A 15,485-nucleotide genomic window follows, 5' to 3' on the forward strand; every position below is an offset into this window, starting at 1 on the left:
CGGTACAGTTTGCACAGTGATGAAGCAATTGTCACTGACGCGAGAGGGAGTCAACTGGTGGCGTGAACTTGGTCTCTCTTCTTCTTCTCGTTTTTATTCTTTTTCCTTTTCTTTTTTTTCTTTTTTCGAGCTTGCATCCTGCCCGGAATTTCGCCTTTCGTTCAGTGTCAACAAATTTAACAAAGAATTCACCCGCGCCTCTGAACATCTCGCAGGCACAGATTTCTTTTACTATCTAAAATCTGATTTTATCTAAAATCACTCGTTGTTAAAACGAGTTTAGGATTAATCCTAATTAATCGTAATTGAATGGATTTTTCCACGAAAAGAAGCTACTCGATCGAGTAATAATCCTCGCAACGACCAATCACGCGCGGCAAAAAAAGAAAAAGAAGAAGAAGAAAAAAAAGAAAAACATCGTTACGGCCAATCTCGTAACCTAAACGAGCCATAAATCATAGAAGGGACAGGGTATCCTGAGGTCACAGGTACTAATGAACAATGTCCTCTGGGTTTCTCTCTCTCCGCCGGCCGTCTATCTTCTCTCTTTCGCCCCGTCTCACCTACGCACGGGCCGCCCCACTTCCGCCGGATGTACCCTGATAAATGGGAATCTCGGCGAGCGCGCGGCCAGTCGGCCGTATACACCTACGACAGAGCGCACCGCGCCGAATGAGAAACGAGCCGGGAGCGGTGCTCGTCTTCGAGGCCGGCAACAAGAAGCAGGGGGAGAAAAATGAGGGAGGGAGAGGGGGAGAGAGAGAGAGAGGCCACACCGGCCGCAGAAGGAAGCGTCGAGTTAACCGATTTCACCGAGACGCTTCCACTCGGTGAAGCAAAAGCTTTTTGGATTACGTTGTGATCGTTGATATTATAAATATTGGGGAGAGGGGAGGGGTTTCCATTTTTCTTTTAAAAATTTTGGATAGAAATAGAAAGATTTTTTTATCTAAATTCTATGTTAGAGAAATAATGAGATATTCGTAATAATTATTTGGAAAGGAGGAAAAAAAAAATAAGAACTTTGGTTTATTTGAAGCTTTCATCTTTTTTGGATAGAAATAGAAAGATTAAGATAATGAAATATCTATGGATTATTTATTTGGAAAAAAAAAAGAAGAATTTTGGTTTATTTGAAGCTTTCATCTTTTTTTAAAAATTTTGGATAGAAATAGAAAGATTTTTTTATCTAAATTCTATGTTAGAGAAATAATGGATAATTATTTGGGAAAAAAATGGTTTATTCGGAGCTTTCATCTTTTTTTAAAAATTTTGGATAGAAATAGAAAGATTTTTTTATCTAAATTCTATATTAGAGAAATAATGGATAATTATTTGAGAAAAAATGGTTTATTCTAAGTTTTCATCTTTTTACGAAAGTTTTATTAATATTAAATGAGACTTTATTTAAATTATACGTAAAAGGAAATATTTATGGATTATTTATTTGGAAATGAGAGAAAAGAAATAGGAACTTTGGTTTATTCTTTTATCTTTTTATGAAAATTTTATGAAAATGAGTAGACTTTATTTAAGTTTACTGTTTAATTGGAAAAGTAAAGGAAGTAACGAAGTAGTAGACTTTAAATTTGAAGTCTGTTTATTTTCATTTCTTATCTCAGATCGATTAATCATCGATAGTTGGAAATTTTTCTCGAAACGAAAATTTTTAAGCATCACCTGATCATTCCGAGGAATTGATAGTTGAGAAAAGAATTTCTTTCCTCCGTGAATATTTTTATATCTCGCTCTGTCGAGTTTAATTTGTAACTAGTATACGTTAAAATAACTCGCACAGCTCTACGATTCTCAACCCTTCGATATCGAGTTAATTATAATCGCAGTAGAGCATCGATTAATCGAACCCAATGTTCGCCCCTCCTCGTCGTCTTGGAACCAATTATAACAATTACACATTTTTCCGCAATACATCACATCTCGAAACACTCCAAGTATAATTCAAGTATAATAATTGTACAAACTGTTCGATCATCGAAACAATTAATTATCAATTAATCATTGCATTTCTAATCGTACATATATCTTCTCACGAACATGTACGAATAAATTAATAACATTTTCTGTTACGATTCTAATTATACGAAAATAGAAGGAGGAAGAAAGAAACGGATTCTTGGTTAAAATCTCTGGACAGATAGTGGCGGGAAAATTGAAAAACCGATCTAAATTCTAAAAACGGATTGGTCTCTTGGATCGGTCAACCGGTTATGCTTAACCGGTGGAAAACGAAGAAGAAAAGAAAATATTCGACACTCGCCTCGGATTATTTGATTTACAGTATTTGATTGCCGGTCTGGTTTCATCGGGTACAAGTAAAATGGCAATGGAGGAAGGATGATTATCGGCTTCTTTATTTTGCATACGAGATAGGTAATTTTCGTTGATTTTCCGAGCGGTGAACGTGTAATTATTAAAAAAATTTTTAACGATAATATCGATAAAGAAATAATAAAATTAAGCCTCTACTGAACGCACTTAATAAGAGACGTAAACATCGAATTAAATATTCATCTTGTATAAAAATAATTCGCTTAATTTCAACTCCTTTGGGATCCAAATTAATTTTCGACGAAATTTCGAAAAATTCGAAACCAAGTTTATTTGTCGATATTTGAAACTTTCGCAAGCCTTTCGACCGCCTTTTGGCGCCACCTGGCCGGGCCGGAAACGAAACAACCGACGGAACGGCTGCCACCTGTACTTATATTAAATTCCTAATGAAAGATTCTTAAAATAACCCATCGTGCATCAGCGAGTTGTGCCGGCCGATAAATTCCACCGATTTATTAAAAGGCAGCGAGCCTTTTCCTTCCCGAGCGGAATGCGCGGGAGGAGGATTTTGTAGGTAACGGTAGAATCTGCCCGAGGATCTTCTCGGAAAGAGAACCGATGACAGAAACCGATCTCTCGAGGAAACTCGAACGATGTAAAATATCATCGGTCCCTCTCGAAGGAAGCTATTCGTGTCAATGATCCTTCCCTCTCCTCCTTTTTTTTTCCCTTCTTTCTTTTCCCCCTCCCCTATCCTTCCGTTTCACGCTTTCCCCTCCCCTCTCGAGCAGCATTGTGCAATTCACGCGATACCAGGTAGGCGGAAAGATTTATCGCGCGCCGGTATCCGGTATATGGGTTAATGGATTCACCTTTTATTCGCGATCCCGACCATCAATTCGCCCATGTGATTTTCTACGCCCAGTTATGGTCAATATATATATATACGTTTAGCTCCTCTCGTGCACAGTCTTACGTATCTGGGAAACGGAAGATTAATGAAAATAACGAGAGAAGGAAGGAAGAGGAGAGGGAAATGGAAATTTTGTCGCTCGACATTGTTGGCCACCCTTCCTCTCCTCCAGTTACGTCAGCGCAAAGCGTACGCTTTTTTGTACCCCGTGGTATGCCGTCCTCCGCAACACACCGGACAAAATTGCGGCCTGTATCAATTGGCCGCGCGACGCATACACCGGTCGACCTTCTGCAGTTGCAACACGAGACCTGACACAGATAGGAGAGTCCCTATCCCGGCCATGCCTTGCGAAACCGGCGAGCGCTCGCCTCGTTTCGTTCGCCTGGGCGACGAGGAGAGGACCGATCTCGAGATCGAGATTTTCGAATCTGATTTTCCGATCGTCGAATATGCGTACGTTTTGCGAAATTATAAGAAGAGCAGATTCAAAGAGATATACGGTTCTTTAAATATCATCATCCACGCGGATTATCCACGGGCTTAATAATCGTATAACGGTCTGCCAAGCATACGAGCACGTTCTTTAAATACACACCCGTCCACTGTATACATTACTTGAAATAATCGTTTGTCAATATATGCATAGATCGTTTCTTAAATACCATGGACAACACTTATCCTCGCCGCGATATCACAGACACCAAGCCAAGTACCATTACTCGAATTATTTAACCAACAAAGTATATATATATATATGTATTTATGGTCATTTTACATTTCTTTTCGAACACGTTTGCCCAAGAACATTGGCTACCGAATCGTATTATTTATTGGCCAATAATTTCTCCCCCCCCTCCAAGAGCGGCGTATCGATCCCCGAGATTCTCGACGTGCCTCGATCTCCCACGGCACGTCGCCGAGCCGAGGCGTAAGTAATTTGCGTTCGGACGAACCGCAAGCCGCCGCCGCCAGCTCTCGATCCGGGACAATAAAGTCCACGGCCGTTCCGTGGGTGTACGGAAAGCGCGGCTGTGTCGGTGAGTTTCGAGCGTGGCGCAATCGCGGACGAAGACAATCGGCGATTCCGTGAAACGCGAGAGGCTCGCCTTCCACGATAGATTCTCCGGATTTTTCCATCTCCCGATCTCTTCGAATCCTTTCTGTCCTCTTAAGGAATGTTTTTCAATTCTTTTAAACGTATCTCTCTTCCTTTGGAATATTACCGAGGATATTGTCGATGATTGGAGCTCGAGTAAGAGATATCTCACGAACTGTTACTTTCTATCTTTAAAAATAAATAAATTTCGAAAACTGTTCCCCTTCGAATTCACTGTTTCAGTAGAATGGTAGAAACTCGAGTGCAATAAATATTATAAAAATTTTTTTCCACGAGGTACGCACGTTGAAATAGTGAATACCGCTTTATACTTGCTCCTCTCTTATTAAGAATTACGGCGGTGGTTGTGGTGCGAAAAGCACGTGGGGGGGAGGGGGCCGTTTGCGGGGGGGGAAAAAAGTTGAAAAGCTCTTTTGCACCTCTCGCGCGAGAAAATCGTTCGACAAGTGGCGGTGGTTGCACTGGCGCTAACGACGCGTTTGCATCTTGTTGCAGGAAAACATCTCGACCCCGGAGCCAGCCGACATATCCGAGGAGGATCACTACTCGAGTAAGCAAAACCTTTCATTACTCGTACACACGCACACGCGCGCGGACCTTGTTGTTCTTCCATTCGTGTCGGAGGCGATCGCGCGGCCCGCCACGTTTTTTTCGTGTCACGCTCTCACTTATACTACGCGCGTTACGTTAGAAAAAAATCGATCCGACGCGTAGAGACTTTTTGCCAGAGAATTCTCCGCTCTGATTAATCGATTGCGATAATCTCTTTTGAATTCTGTTTTTTTTTCGCATCGAAATATATATGTATATATATAAAATTGTATGCGAGTCTCAAATTATTTTGCTCGTAAAACGATCTAGTGATTTTTCTTGGTGATCCCTAGATATTCAGAAGGGGAATGTAGAATTTCAATGTAAATTTTGAAATGTTTTATATATATATATATGTATTTGAAAGTTTCTAAAATATGATCAGAGAGGAAAAATTTCGCGGGGATTTCAGAATGGATATCGGTTCAATGCATGTGTTTCGTGTTTAATTTCACCTTGGTAGAAAAATCCTTATTTTGCCTCCTTCTCGCGCATCATTTTAAATAATAAAAGGAAATATATACAAATAAATCCACTGTAAATAATACATACACGATTAGTTTTAACGATTTTAGTTTATAATAAATTCCTATCTCATCATCCAACACTTCTATCCTCGTATCTTTCCATTTTAAAAAATACACTCCTTAAGGGAGAACCCAAGTGCAATATCCCCTAAATTTTTAAAAAAAGTATCACACCTCTGAAACTCCCTGAAAAATTGTCATTCGACGAGGGGGGGGGGTCTTATCTCCCCTCCCCATGAAAAATCCGCGTCGAACCGGCGACGAATTAAAATCATTCTCGCAAAGATCGACGAACTCTAGCCAGAGAGACGACGGAATCGTTCAATTTGACGTTCGTTGTCCCCTTGCACGGGGTCAGGTCGGCGTCCATTTCGAGAATCTGACCCAAATCGTACACGATGGTGGCGTCGCGTTTCTGCATTATTGAACAGGCTGAATGATTTAGACGTCACGCCGTTCCCCGTCACCCGCCAACTTTATCCGGCTGCTAATAAATCTCTCCTTCTCCTCCCTCCCTCTCCTCTCTCTCTCCTCTCTCTCTCTCTCTCCCGGTGCTTTCGTTCTGCCGCGACACGAGTACCCTTCTACGTGTCACTGCTAATTCTCCCGCTCGAACGAATCGACGCTGGAACTGGAGGGAAATCTCGAGTGCGGCGAGATACTCAGCCGATCATGGCTTCGTGATACGATCATGGGGGTGGAGAGATGATATCGATCCTCATGGGCGCGCTTCGACTCACTTCACCCGTGACTCACTTTGTCTCCTCCAACTTTTATTTTTCTTTTCTTTTCTTTTTTTTTTTTTTTTAGGGAGGGAATTCTTTTAGGTCCCGAGTTTTCATTTGTTTTTAATCTTAATTTGTTTGCTTGTATTAGATTTCGTAATTTTAGGAAATTGTGAACGGAGGATGATTATTCATCCTTCTGATTCAATCTTCGATACTTTTTCTTTTCTTTTTTTTTTGGAGTCGCTAAACTACTTGATTCGACATATAAAGGAAGTAATACTATTGGATCTTATGACATTCTCTAAAAAAAAAAAATTCTTACGAAAAGTAACGAGCACGAATTCTTACGTATCGACTAAAAAAAAAAAAGGAGAAAGAGAGAAAGAGAGAGAGAGAGAAAAATTCAGATATCGAATGTAACCAGACTCGTTAATGCAAAAGCAAAGAGACTTTTCTGACGCGTAATATCCTCGAGGGTTTAGCACCTGAGGTTGGCCGAAGTGTCAGTTTCATACAATCTGGGTAAACGATATCTCTAGGCAGTGTGTGAAACGCGGTTTTAGGTGAAAGAAGGCGTGGCCACATTTACACACGCACACATATATATATGTATATCACGCAGGGTGGCTTTAAAATCTTCCAATCATTGTTGGTGAAAAACTTGTATCACGAGTACACAGGAGAGGGAGAGGGTATAATCGAGTCCTTGTATAATTGAAGATGAACGCTTCGAAATGGAACCAGATTTCTTTTCAACGCTCGGAATCCCAGGAAGGAAACGTTTCCCCCCGATGGGGAGAGAGGAAATTTTAATCCGTCCTAAAAAGGATACGCGAAGAGAAGAACGTATGCCCAAGAATCACGTATGTAAATCTATACGTATATGGACGGGGTATATCTTTGAAGTTCCCCATTAATTCAAGCAATCTTTTTTTTTTTTTTTTTTCTCAACGGTGTTCCTCAAAGGTTTGCATGAATATACAAAGATACGGCAATAACGATGGTTCAATCTTGCATCGACTCACTCTCTCTCTCTCTCTCTCTCTCGTCCCTTTTCCCTGTTAGGGAAAAAAAACCAAGTCCAAACTCTTTGGAATAATCTTTCTCCTCTCCTGTCTTTCTTTCTTTCTTTTTTTTTTTGGCGCCGAGTTTCATTTTCTAGGAGAATTTGGTCGAAATTGGGTGGTTTAAATATATAAGAAGATAGAGAGGGGGATGAATTTTTAAAAAATCGAGGAAATAGTCGAAATTCGACGATTTGATTTGTCTTATAACGAAATGAAGTTTGGCAGATTGTATACGTAATCTCGACTAATATTTTATTCGTAAAAGAAAAAAAGAAAAAAGGAGGAAAGAAATTTGATCGATCTACTACGCTGTGTTTCGAAGAGTGATTTAATTCGAAGAGAAAGGACATTTCACGTGCACCGATTTATTATTATATGCCTAACCCTTTCAGGTATAGGTTGTTTTTTATGCCACGCATCAATATCGACAGATTATTTAAAGGGGTTGGGGTTGTTCGTAGCTTGAACACGCTTTTACTCTATTTATATAGACATAATGAAAAAAAAAAAAAAAAGAAAATAATAAAATAAAATAAAAGTAATTGTTTTGTGGTTTAAATAATAAATACACATCGCCGATTTTTACATTTAACGTAGGTATATAATTTCAAAGTTTCTTCTCTTTTTCTTTTTTTTTCGCGAGTGTCGATGGAATAATAAAATGGAAAACACCGTTCACGCAGAGAAAGACTGAAGAGATACTTAAGTGCACGCGTACTCGAACAGTTCGAAATCGATTCACTCGAAAACGAAGCCTTATTCGCGGATGTATACTATTCACTAAGAGTGCATTCCGTATGAAGATCATCGTATATTCGATGCAAAACGCAGTTGGCTATTCGTTCTTACGTTTCTTCGACTCATTGTACTCTTCGAGTACTTTTCAATTTTATTAAATTAATCTCTATAAACTGTCTTTTTCGAAATTGTTTTTAAAAAAAGAAAAAACTTGCTTGGATCAACTTTCTGGTATCTTCTGATATTGATGTAATATATGTTTCATCGCATATCTAGTGAAGAATTCGTGATGGATTTATTTATTTATTTATTTATTTTTCAATGGAAATTGAAATCTTTAAAACGTAAAAACTTGTAGAGTTTCGTATTATCAATTATTCAGAATGTTATAAAAAAAATAAGGATAAGAAGCTGATCAGATAGAACAACTAGTGACATCTAGATAAGAGGAGTGTAATTATTTTTGGACACTGATCGCAATATTCTTGTTGCAAGATAAATTGATGTATCCAATAATTGTCCAAAATTCAAACAAAAAAAAAAATCTCAAATATCTCTTAAACTTGCAATAAACTACTTTAAAAAAAAAATTTACTAATATCTTAATAATTAATTTCTTCGAAAAATTATTCTCCTATTAATTGCATTGTTACATAATGTAGATTTTACATAATGAAATTTATAATTCACCGGATATCCATCTCGCCAAAAAAAATTAAATATCCACCGACGATCAATCTTCCACGAATATATAAAAAAAAAAAAAAAAGAAAGAAAGGGGAAAAAAAAGATCGTAAAAGCGAGCCGATTCGTACTCGTCACGAGTGTGTGCAACGTATTTATTAGCATGTACCGACACTTCAACCTCGTAATCTCGTTACCGCGGCCTCTTACATAAAAGAAATGCACTGGCGCGCGATGACGTTGCCTCGCGGTTCCAAGAAACGGTCGATTAATCAGACGTGGATCTTCGCACCCATGCTGTCCTCCTTCGATCATCCCAAGGCATTTCGATCGGATGAAATTGTTCGTTAACGATCCCGTGTATAATATTCCACGCGATACGATGAAAACATCTAACCTAACCTATCCAAGCGTCGCGTTTTTCTTGCTTCTTTTCTTTGGATTGATATTTTTTATTTTCGCGAAATTTCTCGAATTTGACGAATTTTTCGCGACGTTTCGAATGTTTTTGATATTTAAGAATTGAATGGAAATTTTCTTTTGTTTTTTTTGTTCTTTTGTACGAAAACTTAAAACTCTCGAAACTCGTTTAATTTAATTTGATCTAACCTAATCAAGCGTTTTCACGTTGGATTGATTATCTAATGGGTTGGGTTTTAAAGTGAATAGAAAATATGAAAACAGATGGGTTTAATAAAAATCTGTAAAATCAAAGTGAATGATTGAAATTATTCCGATGAACAAACCGTTTTTTACCATCGAATATTTTAGGTTATTTTCTTGTCGAAAATAAATTTTGTGTCTCGTGTACTGAGGTTCGAAATTTGCGCTTCAGGGATCTCTTCAGGCCTCGTTAACCACATCCAAACTTTACTTTGGTGTTCTAAGTTTGCAACGTTAACTGACGTGCATGACGACTAAAAAGATGATCAAATTCCAAGACAATGTTAGGATAGTACGTGAACTTAGTGACTTTGTGTTAATAAAAGCTCGGAATGATATTTATTGACAGTGACGGAGTGTCTAAAACGAGTAAACGATTGCTTTTTCGATTATTTTTGGAACAAAGTTTATCAGAAATTACAGAGAATCGAATAGTAATCGTATAATAATTCGAGTATATTTTATTATCATGTTAATCGAGTCTAAAAAATTAAAAAAATTCATGGTGTTCTGGATAATCAATGGGATTTGAAAATTCTATTGCACGTGATATAGAAAAGATTATAGATTTCATTAACGATTAAATTAAATAATATAATAACGTAATGAAATGTTACGAGTTTCCACACTTTGAATAGAGCCTTGTTGATTACTTGATTTAGCATACAGTTTTATTTGAAACATTTCATCATACATAATTGTATTCAATTTTGTTTTTTTACACACAATGATTTTCTTTAATAAAAGGAACAGGAAACACGATGGATTCATGGATCGGATTAATTGTATTTATAATTTCATTATGGGTTAATTAAACGTAATTGCGTTTGAGATATTTGTATGGTTACAATTTTATAATTACGATACATATTTAATATACGAAATACGAATCCCTCGTTTTACGAATGTTATAACACTCTTAAAAATTTAACGTATTCAAATTTAATTGGTGAAAAAAAAAGTATATTAACGTTTAAATATTTTTAATTTGTATATTTAGTTGCATCAACAAGGAAATATCGGTGAACGATACACGTCAATTTTATACACGACAGTCAAACCTAACCTAAATCACTCCTCTCGTTCCTTCTACTTAAAATCTTTTAAATTTAGTGAGAAAATAGTCTAAATAGAACTTATATTTCTAAAAAATTATAAATCTATGGAAAAAATGAACAAATAATACGACGGAATTGTCGAATAACCTAAAATTCTCGAGACTAGCAACGATACGAAATTTTATTATTACTCACCAATCTCGATGTTTTCTCGTTTCGTAGATACAATTATTTTGCATTTCAACTCGATTAATAATCCCTCACTGATAAACTATTCGTTCACTTAACTACAAATAGAATTTTTTTCTCACTTTACGTGTCACCATATACTACGCAGTACCGTTTCAACGAGTAACACTGATCGTCCAAATCTCGATACGCGTACATATCGATTGTTACCCGAGTTCGACTATCGAAGCGAAGTAAGCAATTTCACGGTTGACTCGACATAGTCTCGCCAAAAAATTTCTTCAACGAGAAATTCTCGATGGAACTTGTTGCGAGTAAACTCGCCTTCGGACGCGAGAGAAATCTTTATCCACGCGAGACAGCGAGAATCGATAATCGAGCGTGTGCATGATCGAGATACGGCTCGTATTCATCGGCCATGAGGTTTTAATTGACACTCGACTGTCGCATTTCTTCGTCACGTTTCATCACATTTTAGTAGTGTTTTATTTTTATCCATTTATTCTTTTTTCTTCTTGATTTTTGTTGACTGAAGAATGAAGAGAAATGAGAGTGGAAATTTCATAAGAATTGTGTTTGGTGTTTTTTTTAATTGTTTGATTCTTGACATTTAAGGATGAATAAGGTTAGAATTGTTAAAAAGTACATATTTTATGATTAAGTGTTTTCTTTTTATTACATTTTATTCTCATAGTTTTAAATTTTGGTAATTATATATAAAGATACTAGTAAATGATATGAAATTAAAATATATACATCGTATTTTAAATAATAAGATGAAATGAACGAGATGCATGAAATTTTGCGAGACACGTCGAATGTACGACGTATGTTAGAGCACACTATTATTTAAAAATGATAAAAAATTTTATTTTCAATGAGACTTTAGCATTTGATACAAATTTACTTGCTCGTACTTTTTATTTCTTGATAAATATATATCATAACCTCTCTCTACAAAATCATTCATCTTTTTTTCGACCATACACCAATTTTTCTAAAATATTAAATTTCCTCTGTTATCGCGTATCATACTAAATACGTATCTAATCGTGTTAAAACTTTTTTTTTCGAAAAATTAATACCAAAATTTAAGGTTAAATTTTTTTCTCTTTTAAATTTAATATAATTTTCTCTACAATCAAATTTCCCTTACAAACTTTTTTACCACGCGTAATCGACTATTTTACGCGTCACGAAATTCCGAAAAACTACAATTCCTCTCGAAAATCCGATCGAAAACAGTCGAACGCACACGCGCGCGCGCACAAAAAAAAAGAAAAAAGAAAAACAAAAGAGAAAAGAAAAAATAAAAGTCACGCGTGAAATTGCTCGGAATCATACGCATTGTTCTGAGAGCAAAAATATTCCACGAAACGCCTTCGCTGTTCGTCCAAACACAACACGGTCGTTCTTTGTTCGCGACTGAAAACGAACTCTCGCGCGTTTGTACGTGTACCACGTCCGTGTATACCTACAAACGTGCGCGTGTACCTGTTGGTCGTCGATCGAATGAAAATCCTGAAAACGCGGCACAGTTGGTGCCGCGATCGGTGACGAAACTGTTAACGTGGCTTGATTTTCGCGCGAACGAGCCCGAGAATTCGTCGTATGCCGGAGAATTTCGATGGTTAGGACCTGTTGCTCACGTTGAAAACACGTTCGTTCGATGGGGAAACACGGGGTGGGGTGGTGCACCGTCGATCGACCGAGAAACGAATCGACCTAGACGCCGCCGAGGAATTCTCGAGTGAGAAAGACTTTGTTAAATACTTAACACGTTCCGCTGCTAATAGGATTTTCATTACCTGCGATGCTGTGTATACTGGGTGAGCCATGAAATACACGTTTTGTATTATATTTTCCATATCGGTGTAAGAATCTTTGTTTCGATGATCGAAATTAAACATTCTCCCCTCCCCCTCGTGCATGATATAATTTTTAACTTTAACATTCGAAATATTCGCAATCGAACGATCGTTATCGATCAAAATGGAACGTGTTATCATTATCCGTTCTGTTAATCGAATATTTTTTTTTATTCTACCTTATCTCTTAGACGTTCTCTCTTTTCTTTTAAAATTTAAATCGTTCACAAGTAACGAATAAATAAATAAATTGCGTTAAAGATAAAGAGTAATAAAATATTGCTCCGATGATATTATAGAGTTATATTTTTAAGAAGAATTACATTGCTCGCGTAATCGTTGATAACCATTATCAAGAGCGCGCAAAATGAACGAGTTATCGATTACGGAATCATTAGTTGTTTTCGTTGGAAATAATTCATTGAAGAATTTTTTTTTTTCTTTCTTTCTTTCTTATTGTTAACTTTTAATAATCTGCTTTCCATTCAGTGTTTGTTAGAACAAGTCTCGAAACGAATAGCTTAATCAGTTTCCAGATTAAAAACATTGAGATTTGCTAATTTATTACATTATAACAGGATAATATAAATAATGAATTGAAGATTAAGTAGTGGAGATTATATCTATATGTTGTTTTAAATATTGTATCTCTATTTGTTAAAAAATAATTATCTATTAGTATCATGATATTTGTTTCTAATCGATACATCTCTTTGAAAATCACAAATAACAATGAGTATATCTTCATATCACATTAATTAATAAATAATCCTTACAGAATATCAAATGCATCAAATCCAGACTGAATGATTTCATCAAAACAATTTCAGTTCAAGCATCGCTAAACATCAATTCCTAAATATATAAGGTGTTCGATTCTTCAGGTGTACAAAAATTTAAGTGGTGATACTTTAAACAATAAAATCAAGAATAAAAGAAAAAAATTGCATTTGAGGCTTTGTAATTATCCTGGATGTTAAAAAGACAAGGTCGAAAATGAAATTTATTCTTGATTTTTGCTTTAGAGGAATCACCCTCTAAATTTTCAAACACCTATGATATACTATCTTCTTCTTCTTCTTTTTTTTTTTTTTTTTTTACAATATCCTATCTAGCATTTTTGTTTCTTTCAAAACTTAGATAGAAATATCTTAGGTCCCTCTCTCCTTTTTGTTCCTTTTTAAATATATAATAATAAAATTCCAATAAATGAAAAAAGAAATTCACGGTACCCTAAAGTTAGTAAAATAATACTGGATAGGATATTTCAGTTTCAAAGGAAGATAGCACAGATTGAACACGTTGCGTAAAAACTGACGTGCATATACGTGTTAACACCAAGATTGGTCGTAAAGAGACTCCGTCCCCCACCATCGGCACCAACCACCGTGTTAATCATGCACCCTGAGACCAATTGGCACTTTTAATTTCGGCAGGCGCGCTCATGAAAGACGCGGATAAGCTGAAGCTGATGCTGCTCGCGTGGAATTATAATCTTCAACAGCAGGCTCAGGCTCAGGCCCAGGCCCAGGCACAGGCCCAGGCCGCCAACGCGGCCCTCTCGCCAAATAACTCCTCGACAACCACGGCCACCACCGTTGGCACACCTGTAACCAGCCAATCAGCCATATCCACGGCAAACAACACCATTAACAACTCCACACTTACAGGTAAACACCTTATTTCATCGACCGTGAACGAAACCGTGAGCTTCCAATCGTTTTTTCCAAGTTTTTCTTTCTTTTTTTTCTTTTTTTTCTATATATATATATATACAAAAGAGAAAGGGGGAAAAATTTTTCTTGGAAGAGAGAAAAAGATCGGCTTCATCGTTGGATTGCACAGACTCCAAGTTTTTTTTTAAAGAGACTTTTGATTATACGTTTTGTACGCTTATTAGCATGAATAGAGGAGTTGGTTTTTTTTTTCGTGTAATTATTGCTGTCGTACATGTATTGTTTCTTCCTTTTTTTACGTACATATATATATATATATATATAAAATTTTGAACGATTAATTAATAATGGACGGAAGGTAAAATTGGACCAATCCTTGAGAAATTGAATTATTTACGGAAGAAGAGGACGAATATATTTTCTATCTCGAGGGGAAATTACGGTTTGATTCGAGCTCGGCGATGACGGAATCGTGTCCTGATCTGAAAAAAGGATCCCGCTAGGAGGCCGCGCGGAGACTTCAATGCTCGAGTTTCGCGGCGTCCTTCTGCGGCGGCCGGTGAATTGCAGGTTTCGCGGGGCCAAGGTGTACCGGGTATTTAACTCGCGCGAGTTTTGCCGTGCTTTTCACGTGGCTAATGGATTGTCGTTCCGTGCCGCGCAGGAAATCCAGACTGTAAGGTAAAGAGCCTTCTTTGGCCCGTGAAATCGACCGCTTTCGAACCGCCGCCTCTCTCCTTTAATCGAACGTGATTAAACGCCGCTAATTAATCGCTTCATTCGTCGTCATCTCGTCTACGCTCTTTGTGTGCGGAGAAATTTGATTTTTTTCTTTTAGCCTATCTCATTTTTCGAGTAGGTTTCGCAATTATTTGAACGTTTCGTGAAATGATTTCTTTTTTTAAGGATATAGATACAGGAATGGAGTTTCACAGTTTTCGTGAAAGGATGTATTAACAGAAATTGGCTTGATCAGATGATATTGTTGGAAATGATTGTTAATAATCTCTCTTGACCGGTAATTGACAAGTTATTAAAGCTTCCATCATTATTAGTTTTTTTTTTACACTGTAACAATTTTCCGACGGATATTTATGATTTACGATTCTTCTTATAAAGCGTTATTCGTTTTCGTTGTAAAAATTGAGAATGGGGAAAATTAATTAGCAAGGATGACATTAATCCTGACGATCCCCCCCCCCCATAACTCGACGATCCCCTCAAATTGAATATTACGTGGCAAATTTTTCCTCGTAAAATTTTACTTTCACGTTAAATTTTTTTATTACACCTAGAATGTCAAGTTTAAAGGAAATTCTTCCGTGGAAAGTCTAAAAGAAAATCTTCGAGAAAATCGATTCTTTCTCCGAT

At 36.9% G+C, this 15,485-nt stretch overlaps 1 protein-coding gene and 1 long non-coding RNA gene across 5 annotated transcripts in view; one reads left to right on the forward strand and one right to left on the reverse strand.

The window, feature by feature from the left end:
- LOC113218945 overlaps positions 1–12,646 on the reverse strand; it is a 201,838-nt gene extending 189,192 nt beyond the window's left edge. For both annotated transcript variants that reach the window (XR_003305184.1, XR_003305183.1), the window contains exon 1: positions 10,577–12,646. This is a non-coding gene — a long non-coding RNA (uncharacterized LOC113218945). The remainder of the gene's footprint in view (positions 1–10,576) is intronic.
- Positions 1–15,485, forward strand: part of LOC408958 (nucleolar protein 4-like) — a 92,850-nt gene that overhangs the window by 51,112 nt on the left and 26,253 nt on the right. For 2 of the 3 annotated variants that reach the window (XM_006559588.3, XM_006559589.3), the window contains exons 2-3: positions 4,821–4,875; positions 13,875–14,108. In XM_006559588.3, coding sequence (XP_006559651.1) covers positions 4,821–4,875; positions 13,875–14,108 — 289 coding nt within the window. The remainder of the gene's footprint in view (positions 1–4,820; positions 4,876–13,874; positions 14,109–15,485) is intronic. The other variant, XM_392487.7, reaches the window with a different exon arrangement.

Source organism: Apis mellifera, linkage group LG8 (genome assembly GCF_003254395.2).
Source record: "Apis mellifera strain DH4 linkage group LG8, Amel_HAv3.1, whole genome shotgun sequence".
Classification (NCBI taxonomy): domain Eukaryota; kingdom Metazoa; phylum Arthropoda; class Insecta; order Hymenoptera; family Apidae; genus Apis; species Apis mellifera.